Raw genomic sequence first — 15,406 nt, forward strand, 5'->3', positions numbered from 1 at the left:
GTTTCAAGTAACAAAGCACAAATTCTTCATTACCTTTCTTAAGTTTTGGCTATCTACTTTACTGGTTTAATTATTTTTTTTTAACACATTTTTACTTCTTGCATTTTTTTTTTGCATTTTTCTCTTATTTTCTACTCTTTACATAAAAAAAAAAAAGACTTACCGGTAGTTTCATTTTAGCTCATTTTTTTATGGCTCGGTATTTAAAAAAAATAAAACCATCAAAACACTTTGTTTCATCCAGACAATTAATTACTTTGTAGTTGGACTCTGTACTAAACCAACTTGTTCGCCATGTACCAAAAATAAAGTCTTTCAAGATGATGCACAGTTAAATTAGTCAACTATAGAAACTATCCCTTTAATAGGGTAGTGCATTATAAGATTTAGAGCTTGTCCTTACTTTTTTTTTACTTTGTTTTAAAAATGGTACTTTTACTTGATCAAACTGCTTAAGTTGATACTCTAACTTCAACAAAGGGGTTTTAAACAGTAGCATGTATACTTCTGCTTGAGAAATAAACAAAGACTTTTGACAGCTCTGATTAACATCCTTTGCCTGCCTTTTCCTGGATTGCACTTTATTTCAAGATCATGAAAGAATACAGGTGCTGGTCATAAAATTAGAATATCATGAAAAAGTAGATTGATTTCAGTAATTCCATTTAAAAAGTGAAACTTGTATATTATATTCATACATTACATACAAACTCATATATTTCAGATGTTTATTTTGTTTAATTTTGATGATTACAAATGACAACAAATGAAAATCTCAAATTCATCATATCAGAAAATTAGAATATTACTGAAGACCAATAAAAACAAAGGATTTATAGAAATGTTGGCCAACTGAAAAGTATGAACATGAAAAGTATGAGCATGTACAGCACTCAGTATTTAGTTGGGCCTCCTTTGGCCTGTATTACTGCAGCAATGCGGCGTGGCATGGAGTCGATCAGTCTGTGGCACTGCTCAGGTGTTATGATAGCCCAGGTTGCTCTAATAGTGGCTTTTAGCTCTTCTGAATTGTTGGGTCTGGTGTATTGCATCTTCTTCTTCACAATACCCCATAGATTTTCTATGGGGTTAAGGTCAGGAGAGTTTGCTGGCCAATTAAGAACAGGGATACCATGGTCCTTCAACCAGGTACTGGTAGCTTTGGCACTGTGTGCAGGTGCCAAGTCCTGTTGGAAAATGAAATCTGCATCTCCAAAAAGTTGGTCAGCTGCAGGAAGCATGAAGTGCTCTAAAACTTCCTGGTATGTGGCTGCGTTGACCCTGGACCTCAGAAAACACAATGGACCAACACCAGCAGATGACATGGCACCCCCAAACCATCACTGACTGTGGAAACTTTACACTGGACTTCAAGCAACGTGGATGAAGTGCCTCTCTTCTTTTCCTCCAGACTCTGGGACCTTGATTTCCAAAGGAAATGCAAAATTTACTTTCATCAGAGAACATGACTTTGGACCACTCACCAGCAGTCCAGTCCTGTTTCTCTTTAGCCCAGGCAAGACGCTTGTGACGCTGTCTGTGGTTCAAGAGTGGCTTGACACAAGGAATGCGACAGCAGAAACCCATGTCTTTCATACGTCTGTGTGTGGTGGTTCTTGAAGCACTCACTCCAGCTGCAGTCCACTCTTTGTGAATCTCCCCCACATTTTTGAATGGGTTTTGTTTCACAATCCTCTCCAGGGTGCGGTTATCTCTCTTGCTTGTACACTTTTTTCGACCACATCTTTTCCTTCCCTTCGCCTCTCTATTAATGTGCTTGGACACTGAGCTCTGTGAACAGCCAGCCTCTTTAGCGATGACCTTTTGTGTCTTGCCCTCCTTGTGCAAGGTGTCGATGGTCGTCTTTTGGACAACTGTCAAGTCAGCAGTCTTCCCCATGATTGTGTAGCCTATAGAACTAGACTGAAAGACCATTTAAAGGCTTTTGCAGGTGGTTTGAGTTAATTAGCTGATTAGAGTGTGGCACCAGGGGCCATCAATTTTGAACCTTTTCACAATATTCTAATTTTCTGATATGATGAATTTGAGATTTTCATTTGTTGTCATTTGTAATCATCAAAATTAAACAAAATAAACATCTGAAATATATGAGTTTGTATGTAATGTATGAATATAATATACAAGTTTCACTTTTTAAATGGAATTACTGAAATCAATCTACTTTTTCATGATATTCTAATTTTATGACCAGCACCTGTATAAAACAGAATAAGGTTCTAGGCTATCGCACAAGTTTCTTTATAGCAGAAAAAGTCAGATCTTGATCATAAAAATTAAGAAAAATACATAATTGGGAATGCAACAATTAAACAATGATCTTCTGTAAATTAAAGCTGCAGGCTGACTGAGGCCTAGAGTTTAAGATGTAGTGCTCACGTTTTAGCATTTTTCTGGGCAATGCTTGATGTAGTTACAGGAACTTTCACACATTGCACTTTTTATCCTCATACTTCTCTTAGAGGAAAATTGAAGACTTAGATTTGTTTGCCTTTGAAACTCTCATTATGCTGCAGGCGATGCCGGTGCCTGTCCTGGCTAGAGCTAACTTTTGTAAACTACAATTCAAAGCAAACTTTGACAGAGTATCTGTAATACTGTGAGTGTTTTAAAATCAGTACAGAAAACTTAACATATAAAAAAAATCCTTACCAGGAGTGCTAATAAATATAGCCCAGTCTTAAACACAGACAAAAATTAACAAAGAGTAATATTAGCTTTGATATGTAAGTGGGAGGTGTGTAGACTCATTCTTCAGACGCAGACAGAAACTCAAAAATGTTTTCTTTGTGATTCATGACGTTTATCATAATTAACAGTATTTATGCATCATTACCTCAAAGAAAGTACAAAATAAAAAATATAACACTGTAATCAGGCCACGGATGTTTCTTCCACATCATGTTTGCTGGTTGGTCGGGATTAGTCGTAGTGGAATGAGTGAGTTTGAGGAGAGAGTCATGATTAGTGAGGGAAAGCGATGGATGAATTGGTGGGAGGTTGTGTTTGGGCTTCAGAAATAAAGGAGAGAACATGAAGACGGGAGAAATCCTCGTTCGTTACAATTAAGGCACTTGACGTTCAAATACACAAAAGCATGACAGCACAGGTGAGAGACTACAAATAAGAACTAAAAAAAAAAAAATCAGATCAATTTCTTTCAAAAAAACATTATAAACATAAATGTAAACCCCATGTCAGACAGAATCATTATTATTCTGACAGAATCATAATTATTCATTTAGATCCAACACTTTTCATTTCTCCTACAGGTTAATGATCTTAACCTTAGCTGTTTGGCAGTGACATAAAAAAAAAATCTTGGCATTTCAGATTTCATTCTGCAGAACTTTCACTTAGAGACCGATCCTCTGGTCGAATATGCAGAGTCCTCAGTGTTCAGTGGGTGGAGTTATCTGTGATAACTGAGTCTGAAACACTGCTGTGATTTCTCAATCACTGGTGCCCATTTTTAACTGTTGCTCAAACTTTTTCTCAAAAAGTAAACATGAACTTCGCCTTTAACAGATGAGACGTCACTTCTAGGAGGAATTGTACAAATACTGAACAGAAGTGAGACTATTTCTTTAAAAAGAGAAATCAGAATACTTTATAAATGGCACAAGGCTGCACTGACAGTAAAATATGCCTTTGTATTTTTGTGCAAAAATGTCATAATAGCAAACGGAAATATTATTGCATAGACAAAGAAATGCCCCAGTATCTAATAACCTGTGGTCATAAAAGTAGTTTTCGATTTGTTTTGATCTCTACAGAACAAAGCAAGAACAAAAAAAGAAAAAACATAAAAAAATGTAAGAAAGCAGCAGTTTTAAAGCAGGAAGCCATAACATGGCTTTTTGGCAGCTACCAGCTGGCTCTAAGGCACAAAGTTAAAACATGAAAGCTAAAGTAGAAGCAGCAGCATCTCCCCTTCTGTCTCTCCTCCACACCTGGAACCTCTTCATGTTCTCTCCTCCCTTGCTGGAAGTTTTGTTGGACTAACATCTATCGAACACGATGATACATTTTTTACCCCCCCCCCCCCCCTTCTTGTGACATAGCGAAAGCAGTGCCACTTAGTGTAGTGTTGATCTTGATATCCATGTTCCTTTAAAGTTTGACTGAGCATGTGTGGGTTTGTGTTAAAGTAACAGTGTTGAACCTCCTAGTTTTAGGGAATGCCTCCCATCCACATTCACATCCCATCTTCTCGTAGTCCTTTTTGACCACGAGTCCTCCTGGCTTTATTTTCCGCTCACGCATGTCTGCATTCACTCTGTCTTCCTGTGGTTGTTGTTGTGGACTGTGAAGCCATTCTGCACGGGACCGTTTTTCTTTGCATGCTTTTTATCGTCTGCCTCTTCTTCATCTTCTTCTGATTCATCCGTTTCATCTTTGTCGCTCCGGTCATCATCCACTTTTTCCTGCGGGAAGAAAAAAAAAAGACTTGATGATGGATTGCAATTGAAGATGTTGCACTGAGGCTGTAGAGGGAAAAATAACAAACAACAATATAATCCGGCACCATTAAAGTAGCTCTGTATTTAAAGAAGAGAATATTTTAACTATGACAGTAAACTGACACTGGAAACTGTTTGCTTTAAAAAGCCTAGAAAGGATTCTTATTTAAACTGAGGCTGCATTGATAAAGGGAGGTGTATTGAATTAAACTTCTTCGTATTCTGGGGCAAGAATATAACAATTTTATATGCTTCCATAAATGTTACAACTATTGACATACATCCTTTATTTCATTTATCAATACCTCTCCAAGCTTTCAGTAAGTCTTTTCTTTCTCTTTGAACTTTTGCTATTTTGTAGGCAATTAACATGCAGTAGTGCAAACTCCTGTGAAGAAACCTAGCCTTTATCATTTAGTATTGGCTAAGTATAAGCCTGTTTCTAAACTGACATACATAAAAAAAATTAAGATAGTTGTTAGAATTCTTATTGGCTGAAAATAACATCTTTTAATCTGGTTTTAAAACCTCCAATGGTCCCGAATCAGCATTATTAACATTTAGTTTTTGGCATGTGATTTTGGTGACCATGCTGCTAGACCTAAAAAAAAAAACTCTAAATCATGTCACAGATTCTGCATCAAACTGACAACACCAAACCAAAACCCTGCAAAATTGCACCATATATTTAATTCTCCAAACTTCCAGATTAATGTGTTGTTGTTTTTTTTTCACCATGTTCATTTCTCCCACTTTGTTTACATTTGATCACTGTTGCACTGTAGGACATGGAAATGTCATGAGAACTGTACAAAACAAAATTGAAAAGTTTTGAAAAAAAAGTTGTGTAAGTCTAACAGCTGATTTTCACACTGGGGACCACAACATTTTAAAGGAAAACACTGTTTTTTGTTTTTTTTTACATTTGGCCCTTGATTTGACGTTATTACATCATGTTCTACTCACCCATATACGCTCCGCTTTGTTTTTAAAAGATAAATATAAAAAATATAACTGCAGATGTCTGACGGACAGTGATTCGCCTAAATGTTATGAATGCTGGCGTACCATAAATTATCAATTATGAATAGTTCAGTTTGTGCCTTCAAGTCAGGAAGACGTTACTTGGATATAACCTAACCGAATATCTTCAGAACAGCTCCAAATGAGACAAAACTCATATGGGTGAGTAGAACATGATGTAGTAACGTAAAATCAAGAGACAAATGTAAAAAAAAAAAATGGCGTTTTCCTTTAATATTTCACTTTTAATGTCTAAATCATTTAGCATGCATTTAGCACACCACTCTTAATGGTTCTAGATCTTATCTGGCTGACTGATCATTCTGTCTCAAAATTCAGGACACTGAATCTTCCTTCACCCTTGGGGTCCCACAGGGCTCAATTTAGGGCCTCCCCTTTTTTAACCTTTACTTATTGGCAATAAGCTTGATACTAAGAAAATATTGGACTACTTTCCATTTCTAGGCTGACAATTGTCAGATCCATTAGCCCTTAAAGCAGGCCGGCCTTTCTACCAAAGCCTCATTTGGATTGATTGGAGGACATTAAAGCTTGGTTGGCCCTAAACTTTTTAAATTTAAATGAAAAGAAAACAGAGCTGATAGCCCTGTGAGTCCACCAATGTTGATTTGGGATCAGTTTAGTTTAAAACCATTCACTAATTTGGGTTTTATTTTATCTAATCATTCATTGTTCTTATACTTTAGTATATTTCTGGTCTATTAATGTATGTTTATTCTTAGCAGCTATTTGCAGCAGTACTATATTTTTCTTTGCTGTGTTATTTTTAAAGTGATCTATAAATAACACTGCTATGGTACTGGTATTTTCTGTTCTGTTTCTAAACATTTTCACAAGAACATTTTACGTCCTTATCGATTTGAATCGGTTAGGCATAAAAAGGCTTCAAATCACAAGAGTTAGACTAAAGTCCACGAGGCAAAATTTAAATTTCTATAACTTGAATAGGATAAATACTTATGATTACAGATTCAGTAAGCATTTTAAGGTATTTTAATATTATCGAGATGATTCTTAAAGCACTTCAAATAATCAAAACATGTCATGTAATAAATTAAGCAATGATGTAGTTTCTTCTTTGGACTTTTAGATCCCATCTATTAGCTTTAGGCCCCGTCCACACGAAGTCAAACCCTGGCCTAAACGCACAAATTTTTCACCAAACCAGCCTCTCATCCATACGAAGCCGGCGTTTCGGGGGTCTGTAAACGATCTTTTTTTTATTAAGCCCTCAGAGTGGGAAGATTTTGAAACGCCGTTTTCGCGGTTTCATCTTTAAGCTCTAACCGCATTTTTTTTCTTACATGCATGCGTCATAGCGTCGCCTCTAAACACGCATGCGCGACACAGTATCACAACAACAATGGCGCCGTACTGTGTTGAATGGTTGCTGCTCATGCTACTCACCCGGCTGTCGGGCTTACAACAGAATCTTCTTCTTCTGGAATATCTCCAGGAAGAACAGAGCAATATAGACGACATAGTTCAGCACCTGAATTTGACTGAACCACGAAAATGGACCCACAGGGGTTTTCCGGTTTGGTTGTTGTATAAATATTACTGCGCATGCCCAACATTTCGTTGCCTGTTTTCGCCTATTTTTGCTTTGGCACCACAGCGCCACTTACAGGCCTGGCATACATTTTGCAGCGTTTTCATGCATTCGTGTGGACGATCACATTTATTTTACGTCTCCGTCTTTACGACAAACGTTCTGGAAAATATTAGCATTTCGTGTTTGTTTTGACTTCGTGTGGACGGGGCCTTATATTGTTTGGTCTACATTCCCTTTACTTCCCTTCACCTGCCCTCTTTCCTCCATAAATTAGATGCTAATTCTACTGTTCTCTGTGTTCAAAAGGAGTGGACAACAAAGCTGAAGAAAACCAGCCTTTTACTCAAAAGTAGACTTCTAAAGACCACCAGAAGAACTATGGATTGTTATTGGTGGATTCAACTTTTGCACAGAGCAATGTATCATGACATAATGAGAAATTCCAAACCATAACAAACCTAATTTTACAGTACAGGGAATTTAATTTATAAATTTATTTGATAATCCTAATGCTATGATCTGTCTGACCTGTTCTTTTGTGTCCAGAAGCAAAAGGAAGCACCTCTAACAGAGCCTTTTTCCTAAGCCAGGCTGTGCAACAATAAGAGAGAAGTGACGACAGCACTATGTGCTCAGCTTCTTCCTCTATGCTGGCTCTATCTTGTGATTATGATCTGACTGCCTCTGCCTTAGAAGTGAATTGGCTTTAAAAAACAGCCTTTTGGCAGCAAAAAAGTCAAACAGAGCTGGGAGGCAGAGAGAAGCTACTATCCCATCTTGAATGGACATGTAGAAGCCCTTGGCACATTCCATTTACACAACAGCTTCACACAGCACAATAAAGCAGGAAGCCGTCAGCGGTATCCACCACATAGTGCTCGCTTTACTAAAAGTCATTAGCTTTGCTTTTAATGCATTTGAAGTTTTCATTATCTCACAGTGTAATGATAATAAACACTTCACCACATAGCCATGGAAGCTCAAGGCTGAATGTAACACTTTATCTAATACACTCACATACAATTTATGCAAACACAAAAAATGGACGGATTTTGGAACACTCTCCTTATTAGAAATAATAGATCTAATTTCAGTTAGCTGATTTCCTGTGGTGGACACAGCATTACCGAGGACTTAAAAAGCCCTAAGTTCAGGGCTCTGTATTTTGGATGATTGTACTTCAGGTGGAACCAATGTTTAAACCCAGATAAAGGGGATTTGTTATAAGGCTCAGGGAAGTCTTAAGAGGACTGGAAGAGGAATGAAAATCAAAGTCATCAATTAGTGAAGTGACTTTTACATAAATATGGACAGAAAAAGAAAATATATAGAAAGAAGGCCATGGTCACACAAGAAATAGGTTCAAAAGCCTCACTCCTCAGAGCACACTAAGGTCTCTAATTGCCAAGCAGGGTTGCGGTAGCATCTTACTGAGCTTCAGTTTTCCTGCTATTGGCATTGGAGGATGAAGTGGGAGGATTAATACAAACAGAGGAAACCTCCATTTTGTTCATCAGCCTCATCCTTGTTCATTTTCTCCCAGTTGGGTGAATCCAAACACTTTCACTAAATAAAAGCAGTAGTAGAATGGGAGGAAGATCGTTTAGTTATCAGGCTCCTCTCCTGTGGAACCAACTACCAGTTTTAGTCCGTGAGGCAGACACCCTGTCTACTTTTAAGGGTAGGCTTAAAAAGTTCCTTTTTAGCTTATAGTTAGAGTGGCTCAGGTTATCCTGAGCTATCTCTATAGTTATGCTGCTATAGGCTTAGACTGCTGGAGGACATAGGGACCCCTTTTTCATCTTTCTGCTTCATTCCATCTCTATTCTCCCACTCTGCAGAATTTGTTAATTCAATCTCTAATGTTATGCTTTCTCAGTTTTTTTTCATAGTAGCTTCATGTGCTCTGCTCCTGTTTGGCCGTGACACCATCCTGGAGAGAAATATCAGCTGTGCTGCTGCCATCAATGACTTTGTTTATAGATGTTGGAGCTTGGCCTGTTTTTCAGTGTAGTCCTGTTTCTCTGACTCTGACTAACTGTGTGTGCATTATTTCATTCTCTGATATGGGAGCTGGCTAGGAGCTCTGCCTGGGTGTGTGTTTCCTGGACAGGGCCGCTGTGGAGCTGGTTTACTGTTGCCTTTTGTATCTCTGCTTCTTTCTTTATCTCTGCTTCTGTCTCCTTGAACCTCAGTCGGTCTCGGCAGATGGCCGCTCACACTGAGCCTGGTTATGCTGTAGGTTTCTTCCTGTTAAAAGGGAGTTTTTCCTCTCCACTATCGCTAAAATCGTGCTTGGGGTGAGTGATTGCCTTTGAGTCAATGAGTCAATGCGATCAGCTGTTTTTCCTTATATAGAAAACTTTGAATCAATTTGACTGTATGATCTGGTTTAATTGTAAAGAGCGTTGAGATGACGTGTTGTGAATTGGCGCTATATAAATTCAGTGAAATGAATTTAATTTTCTTTTGCTTACGTTGTTGGTGAGGAAGCGGAGGGCTATGCGGATGATAAGAACTGCCCAGAAGATATGGAGACACTGCAGAATCATAAGCAGACCATTGAAGAAGTAGTAGCCGAAGAAAGGCGGGTAGACGGTCACTGGGTAAACCCATGTCCAGTAAATTATCCTGAAACACAGAGTGAAGTTACAGATGTTTCATTTTTATTAATTTTATACCTTTATTTACCCATATTTTCCATTTAAGAGCAGCATTTTAAAGTCTAACAGTTGATTAAGAGGTGTGCTCTAGGAAGGATATTTAATTTGTGGACAAGTTTTCACAAAAATTAAATAATAAAAGATGAAATAAAAGTGTTTTTGTATACCAGAAGGGGAAGATAATGAGGCGGGTGACGATGAAGACAGCAGCAAAAACGATGAAGATGTAGTTACAGGCGTTTCGCCAACCAGCATAGTTGAACATCTTAGCAGACTGTTAAAGGAAAACAAAATGATTTACAAACAAATTGATAATGCAGCGTACTGTGCTGTGAAACAGAGGATTATTGCTCATCTCTTTGCCTTAGCTTAAATGTACATTTCTACCACAAGGTGGCAGTGTATATTTGGTATGTTTCCCTCAGATAAACCTGTGAGGCACATAAAAAGCCTGAGGTGGTTGATGCAAATAAAATTAGCACAAACGGTGTGAATATACAAATCAATACAGTTCCTGTTTATTATCAGGCTTCGAAGGTCTGTTCAATTTCATCTCTGGTTCTTTCCCAGACACACATTTCTAAATGTTTCTGTGCATTAAATTAAAAACATCCAAGTCTTATTTTCTGCATGTTCACAAAACACTCACTTTCAGTCTGGTTATAAGAAGGGGCTGTTCCTAGACTGTCTTAGATCATATCTGGTATAAACATCTAAAGATTTAAACCCGATTGAATCATGCAACAGTATGTATTAGGTTTTCACCTTATTTTTGTTTATGAATGCTGTTAAAATACAAAGGAGTGTTAATGTTTTTGACATGGAAAACTGAAAAAGTTAATAATCACATGTTAGGCTTAAAAACCTGGTTTCAAAGAATCTAAAGGCAAATAAACCCCACAGAAACTTTGGAGTCCATATTTGATTTTTCAATAAAGGCGTTATTTATCATTGACCTCTCCAATTAACAACACACTTGTTAATCTGAACAAAAAGATGTGACTGTGATTTGACAATTCATAGGTTAATCTAATCATCTAAAGATAAAGGTGAGGCTGGGGAGCATGATCTGCTCAATAACAATCAGCAGCAACACCCCTCCAGGGTTGCCTTCTCTCCCCATTCTTGATTATCATAATCCTTGAAAAAAAAAAAAGAAAAAAGGAAAACTTACTTTTGAAAAGTAGGTAATTTATTTTAATTAATGAAATGAAGGTAGAAATATGTTTACACATTTACCTCGAGAAAGTAATCAGAGGAGTCGTGAACCAGCATGATGAGAGTTCCAGCACGAATGTAATTCACACACCAGGAGAAACTGATGAGAAGGATGGTTGCAACATGGTGAATGATGTGCTCCTTAAAGTCCTAAAGAGAAGATGGGAAATAATTTGAATGAGTTATGAAAGGGGAAAACATTTAAATGTGAGTTGCATGTAAAAATGTTCTGCGGGTGCCATAGGTTCATAAGTTTGGAGCTAAATGCTTAAGAGCATCCAAGGTTAGATGTTTGTGTTAAGAGAAAACACGCTGGTCTTCTTTTGCAAGACTTTTGTTTCTCTGCTATGCACAGCTGAGCAGGCAGACCAAAGTCCAGCAAAAACACACGCAGAGAAACACACGTGTAACAACAGTCTAATGTCCACCCACCGTCCACAGATGTGTCTGGACATAATGTAATAGCAGCATAGGAAGACAAATCACATGATATGCTGCGATGAATTAAAACATGATACAGATCTGACTTAAAGGACAATGTTTCCACAAATCCGGCTATGGATCTCACAGAAATCAAATTAATAATCGTAAAGATCGTACACACTAATTTAGCAAACACACGAAACAAGAAAAAAAGCAAAAAACACCTTTAAGTCTATGAAAACCATTTATTGGTAAAGCAGTTTGTGTCAACACTATTCTTGTTTATTTATTAACAAAGCCTGTCCACTAGATTGTTAGCTGGGGTCACACGTTTCTGTCACTCTTAAGGGCTGCTTAGACTCCGGCAGCAGTGTGTCGCAGTGAGCTAGTCGCAGGTATGACGCAAATATTTTTGATTTATGTCCAATTTTGAAGCGGAGTCTGACCTATGTTATTCCACGCCACAACGCAAGGTCTAGATACGGTCGAGGCAGTGAGGAAGTGGAAAAACGCAAGTGGCAAGTTTGTGCGACATAGGAGGGACACAAGGGCGAAAAAGTGTGGGAATCCAGGTGGAGAACGGTTCCTCGCCCCCTATAGGCGGTCCACGATACTGCAGCCCTAAAGTTGGGAATTCCGCAAACAAAAATGGTGGTGCCCATATACCCTCTAACATTGCCTGAATAGCGATCTCCACCCAAATTTCAATGCGAGCAAGGGTCTCAGCATCATCCCAGGTCGCACCATAATCTTTTGATGCCATTTATTCTTAATAGGCTGAGAAGAAGTTTGTGTTGTGAACAAGTGAAGAGATCTGTCAATTGCAAAGCAGGACACGTCAAAAAACCTGCAAAATGAGTCAGCAGATTGTAAATGGTAGATGACACGGTTTGCTCAAGCGCTCTTTGTAATCAGAGAACCGAGCCACGACTGAACTGTGCCGAGCATTAATGAACTAGTACTGATTTAGCGTGGTTCAGTTGTGGCTGGCACGGTCCAGTTCAGTTGCGTCCCATTTACACTGAACAGTTATCTTTGTTACCATGCTCGGAGCTTCCTCGGCACAGTTTAAAAAGGGTAGTTTAAATGGGGTATTAGTGCTCAAATGTTTGCTAAAACTCTGCAGAAATACAGCGTTTCTTTCTGTTGCTAAGTTTGTCATTGAAGAAGAGAAATTAGCCAGAGATAAATTTACTCACTTTACGTTTGACATCCGAAGCCACGCTGAGAAGCAGGGAGCCATAAAAGCCCAGCTCGATCATGTAGTACCAATACTGAGATGGCAGCAGAGTCTGAAGGAGAGAAATCTCTTTAATCATCAAAATCGACAGACTGATGGGGTTAAGCCACACTCTCAGCATCTATTATAAACACATATGCATATATCAAACAAAACAAAAAAAACTAAGAAAAATATGTGCTAAAGGTTTCTGGATTGAGGTGGGAATATAACTATAATTGAGGAAGGGATATGCATCCAACTTTTGCATGATTTTCATTACACTCTTAATTGAAACTAAATATTGTTGCATTTATTGATTAAAATGATAGGTGTTTTTCATGTTAAAATATGTAGTGAATAGGAATAAAACAAATGAGCCCTTTTATAGGCCTGAACAGGGCCGACAAAGAAAAAACTATCAGCTTGATTATATGATTGATTAGTAAGTCTCTAACATTGTCAGTTACAATTATCTGCATTGTATTTAAAGAAACTGGTTTTTAATTGTGAGAAAATTTTAAAAGTCAACAATTCAAATTGAATGGTTTGTTGAGGTTGGACTGACATCCAGTTACTAAAAGAACAAAATTAGCTGGTTTCCAGATTCAGAACACAAGTTAGGCATTTAAGCACTTTAAATGGCTTTAATTAACTGGGATCTAGGGTGAATTTTACACAAAAAGTCAGACAAAAAAGTTAACAGACAGTGCTATGAATAAGTGTTTTTCCTTTCCATATTCCTTTTGTTTTTGTATCAATGAAAAGTTTCAGACCAGTAAATGAATTTTTATATCACACACAAAAAATCATAAATACAAAAATCAGTGCTGATGGAGAACAACACGGCCATCTGGAACTCACTTGCTGACATTACACCTATCTGGTTAAAGAAAGTGCACCATTTCAACAGTAAAACATGGTGGTGGCTGTGAGATGGTCTGGGGCTCTTTTAAAACTTCCTGTAATTGATATAACTCTAAATTGTATGAAAAAAAAATACTTCAGTTAAATAACTTGTGCTTTGAGACAAGATAATGACCGTAACAGCATGCTAAGTCCAGCACTGAATGGGCAAAATGAACATAAATGAGAGCTTTGGAGTGACCAAGTTAAAGTCCGAACCTTAAGCCACCTGAGTTTAAAGTTTAAGCCGGCCAGCGAAGCTTGAGATCCTGTGCATGAGGCTACTCTGAACTGATTCCAGAAAGAGATAAAGGCCAAAATTACTGCATAGCGATCTAACACACTGTTCTCATTATTGCAGATGCTGATGATAGGTTGTCAGGTTAAAGGGACAATTACTGTTTTATACAATCACAGATTAGTTTGGATAATTTATTGCTTAAATAAATTACATCTTCAATTTTTACATCTTTTAATTTTTGTGTGAAATAGAAACTTGTTTATTGATCCGAGACTTTTTTTGCAGAACGGAAATGTTAACTACAGCAGAAACCTTATAGAGATGTATTATTATTATTATGACTTTATTTCACCAAATAATTTATAGTTTTATAACTATTTTACACTAATTTTGCATTTCTGTTTAATAGTTTTAAGTCAGAAAAGAAAGCCTTTTAACCATTTAACTTAAATATCAAAAACAGATATAGACACACATTGATATACGGTATATACCTGGATATACTGTATATATATATATATATATATATATATATATATATATATATATATATATATATATATTGTTTATTCTTCTTAATGCACCTTTTTCCTCCTTGTTTGCACCTTCTTTTATTACCATGCCAATATGTGACAAGTGAATTTCTCTGCTGTGAGATCAATAAAGCTCATCTAATCTAATCTAATCTAATCTAACATATCAGGGATTGGCTAGAGCAAAGTCGAATTAATTGGAATCAGCATTGTCTTTAAAAATCCTGTACTGGTAATAAACTCATGTATTTCTAGCACTTATCCTCCTGGAGACGTACCAGCACAGGAAAGCCTTGCCACATTTCCTTCGTGTCATACAGCCAAGGTTTCTGGAAGGAGAAACGGGTCAGGATAATGAGACAGCAGAAATCGGCAGGTTTATTTATATCCACTGACTCAGCAAAGAGTCAGTGCTTCATCACTGCAGAGAGAGATGAGGTTATCAGAGCAAAAACAGCAGACAGATACAGAAATGCCCAAGTTTACAGCAAAGGGGCAGATGACAGATGACTGTGTCTGAGTTTATATGAAGAGGAGAGGAGGAGAGGGTGGGGCTAATATGGTGGTACTCACATCAATAAGGGAGGCCAGGCCAGCAATGAAAGCAAGAAGGTAAAAGGTAAATCTCCAACTGCAAGAGAACAAACAAAAACACACAAAGATACACACAAACTTTCTTTTTAGTCAATTAGAAAAAGATGTTTGACAAATCATCTACCAGCAGATGCATAAATACTTTCCACACATGGAAAAATGTGATGAAATACAGGACATCACTAATGTTGAACCATGACATGTGAGCAAACAAGGTTGGAAAAAAGCTGATGGATAGGGAAAAAATAATTAGAGAGATGGCTAATATCCGGTTTCAGAAAAGGGAAAAAGGTCACTGCTCTTTTCTCTCTCACACAGGTGTGGGGAGAACGTTTCTAACTGAACACTGCAGAGCCGCTAAAACCCAGCGAGAAAAAGACAGTGAGAGAGTAATGATATACGCCAGCTGAGGGAAGGAAGAGAGACAGAAATCCTTTTGTGTGCACGCAGACAAAAGGTTGATTGAGAGAAATTAATGTCCTTATGCCGCAGCCAACGCAGTGAAACGCATACCATAAACAGGCAGGGA

At 37.6% G+C, this 15,406-nt stretch overlaps 1 protein-coding gene across 1 annotated transcript in view; it reads right to left on the bottom strand.

Annotated features, from left to right (window-relative positions):
* Positions 1-2,799: 2,799 nt before the first annotated feature.
* Positions 2,800-15,406, bottom strand: part of cers2b (ceramide synthase 2b) — a 28,795-nt gene continuing 16,188 nt past the window's right edge. The window contains exons 5-11 of the mRNA XM_038284334.1: positions 14,857-14,914; positions 14,562-14,612; positions 12,584-12,676; positions 10,983-11,111; positions 9,911-10,017; positions 9,558-9,711; positions 2,800-4,445 (exon numbers count right to left, since the gene is read on the bottom strand). Coding sequence (XP_038140262.1) covers positions 4,293-4,445; positions 9,558-9,711; positions 9,911-10,017; positions 10,983-11,111; positions 12,584-12,676; positions 14,562-14,612; positions 14,857-14,914 — 745 coding nt within the window. The 3' untranslated portion in view covers positions 2,800-4,292. The remainder of the gene's footprint in view (positions 4,446-9,557; positions 9,712-9,910; positions 10,018-10,982; positions 11,112-12,583; positions 12,677-14,561; positions 14,613-14,856; positions 14,915-15,406) is intronic.

The sequence above is a fragment of the Cyprinodon tularosa genome, unplaced genomic scaffold, assembly GCF_016077235.1.
Source record: "Cyprinodon tularosa strain WSP-4 unplaced genomic scaffold, ASM1607723v1 ctg2, whole genome shotgun sequence".
In the NCBI taxonomy this organism is placed as follows: domain Eukaryota; kingdom Metazoa; phylum Chordata; class Actinopteri; order Cyprinodontiformes; family Cyprinodontidae; genus Cyprinodon; species Cyprinodon tularosa.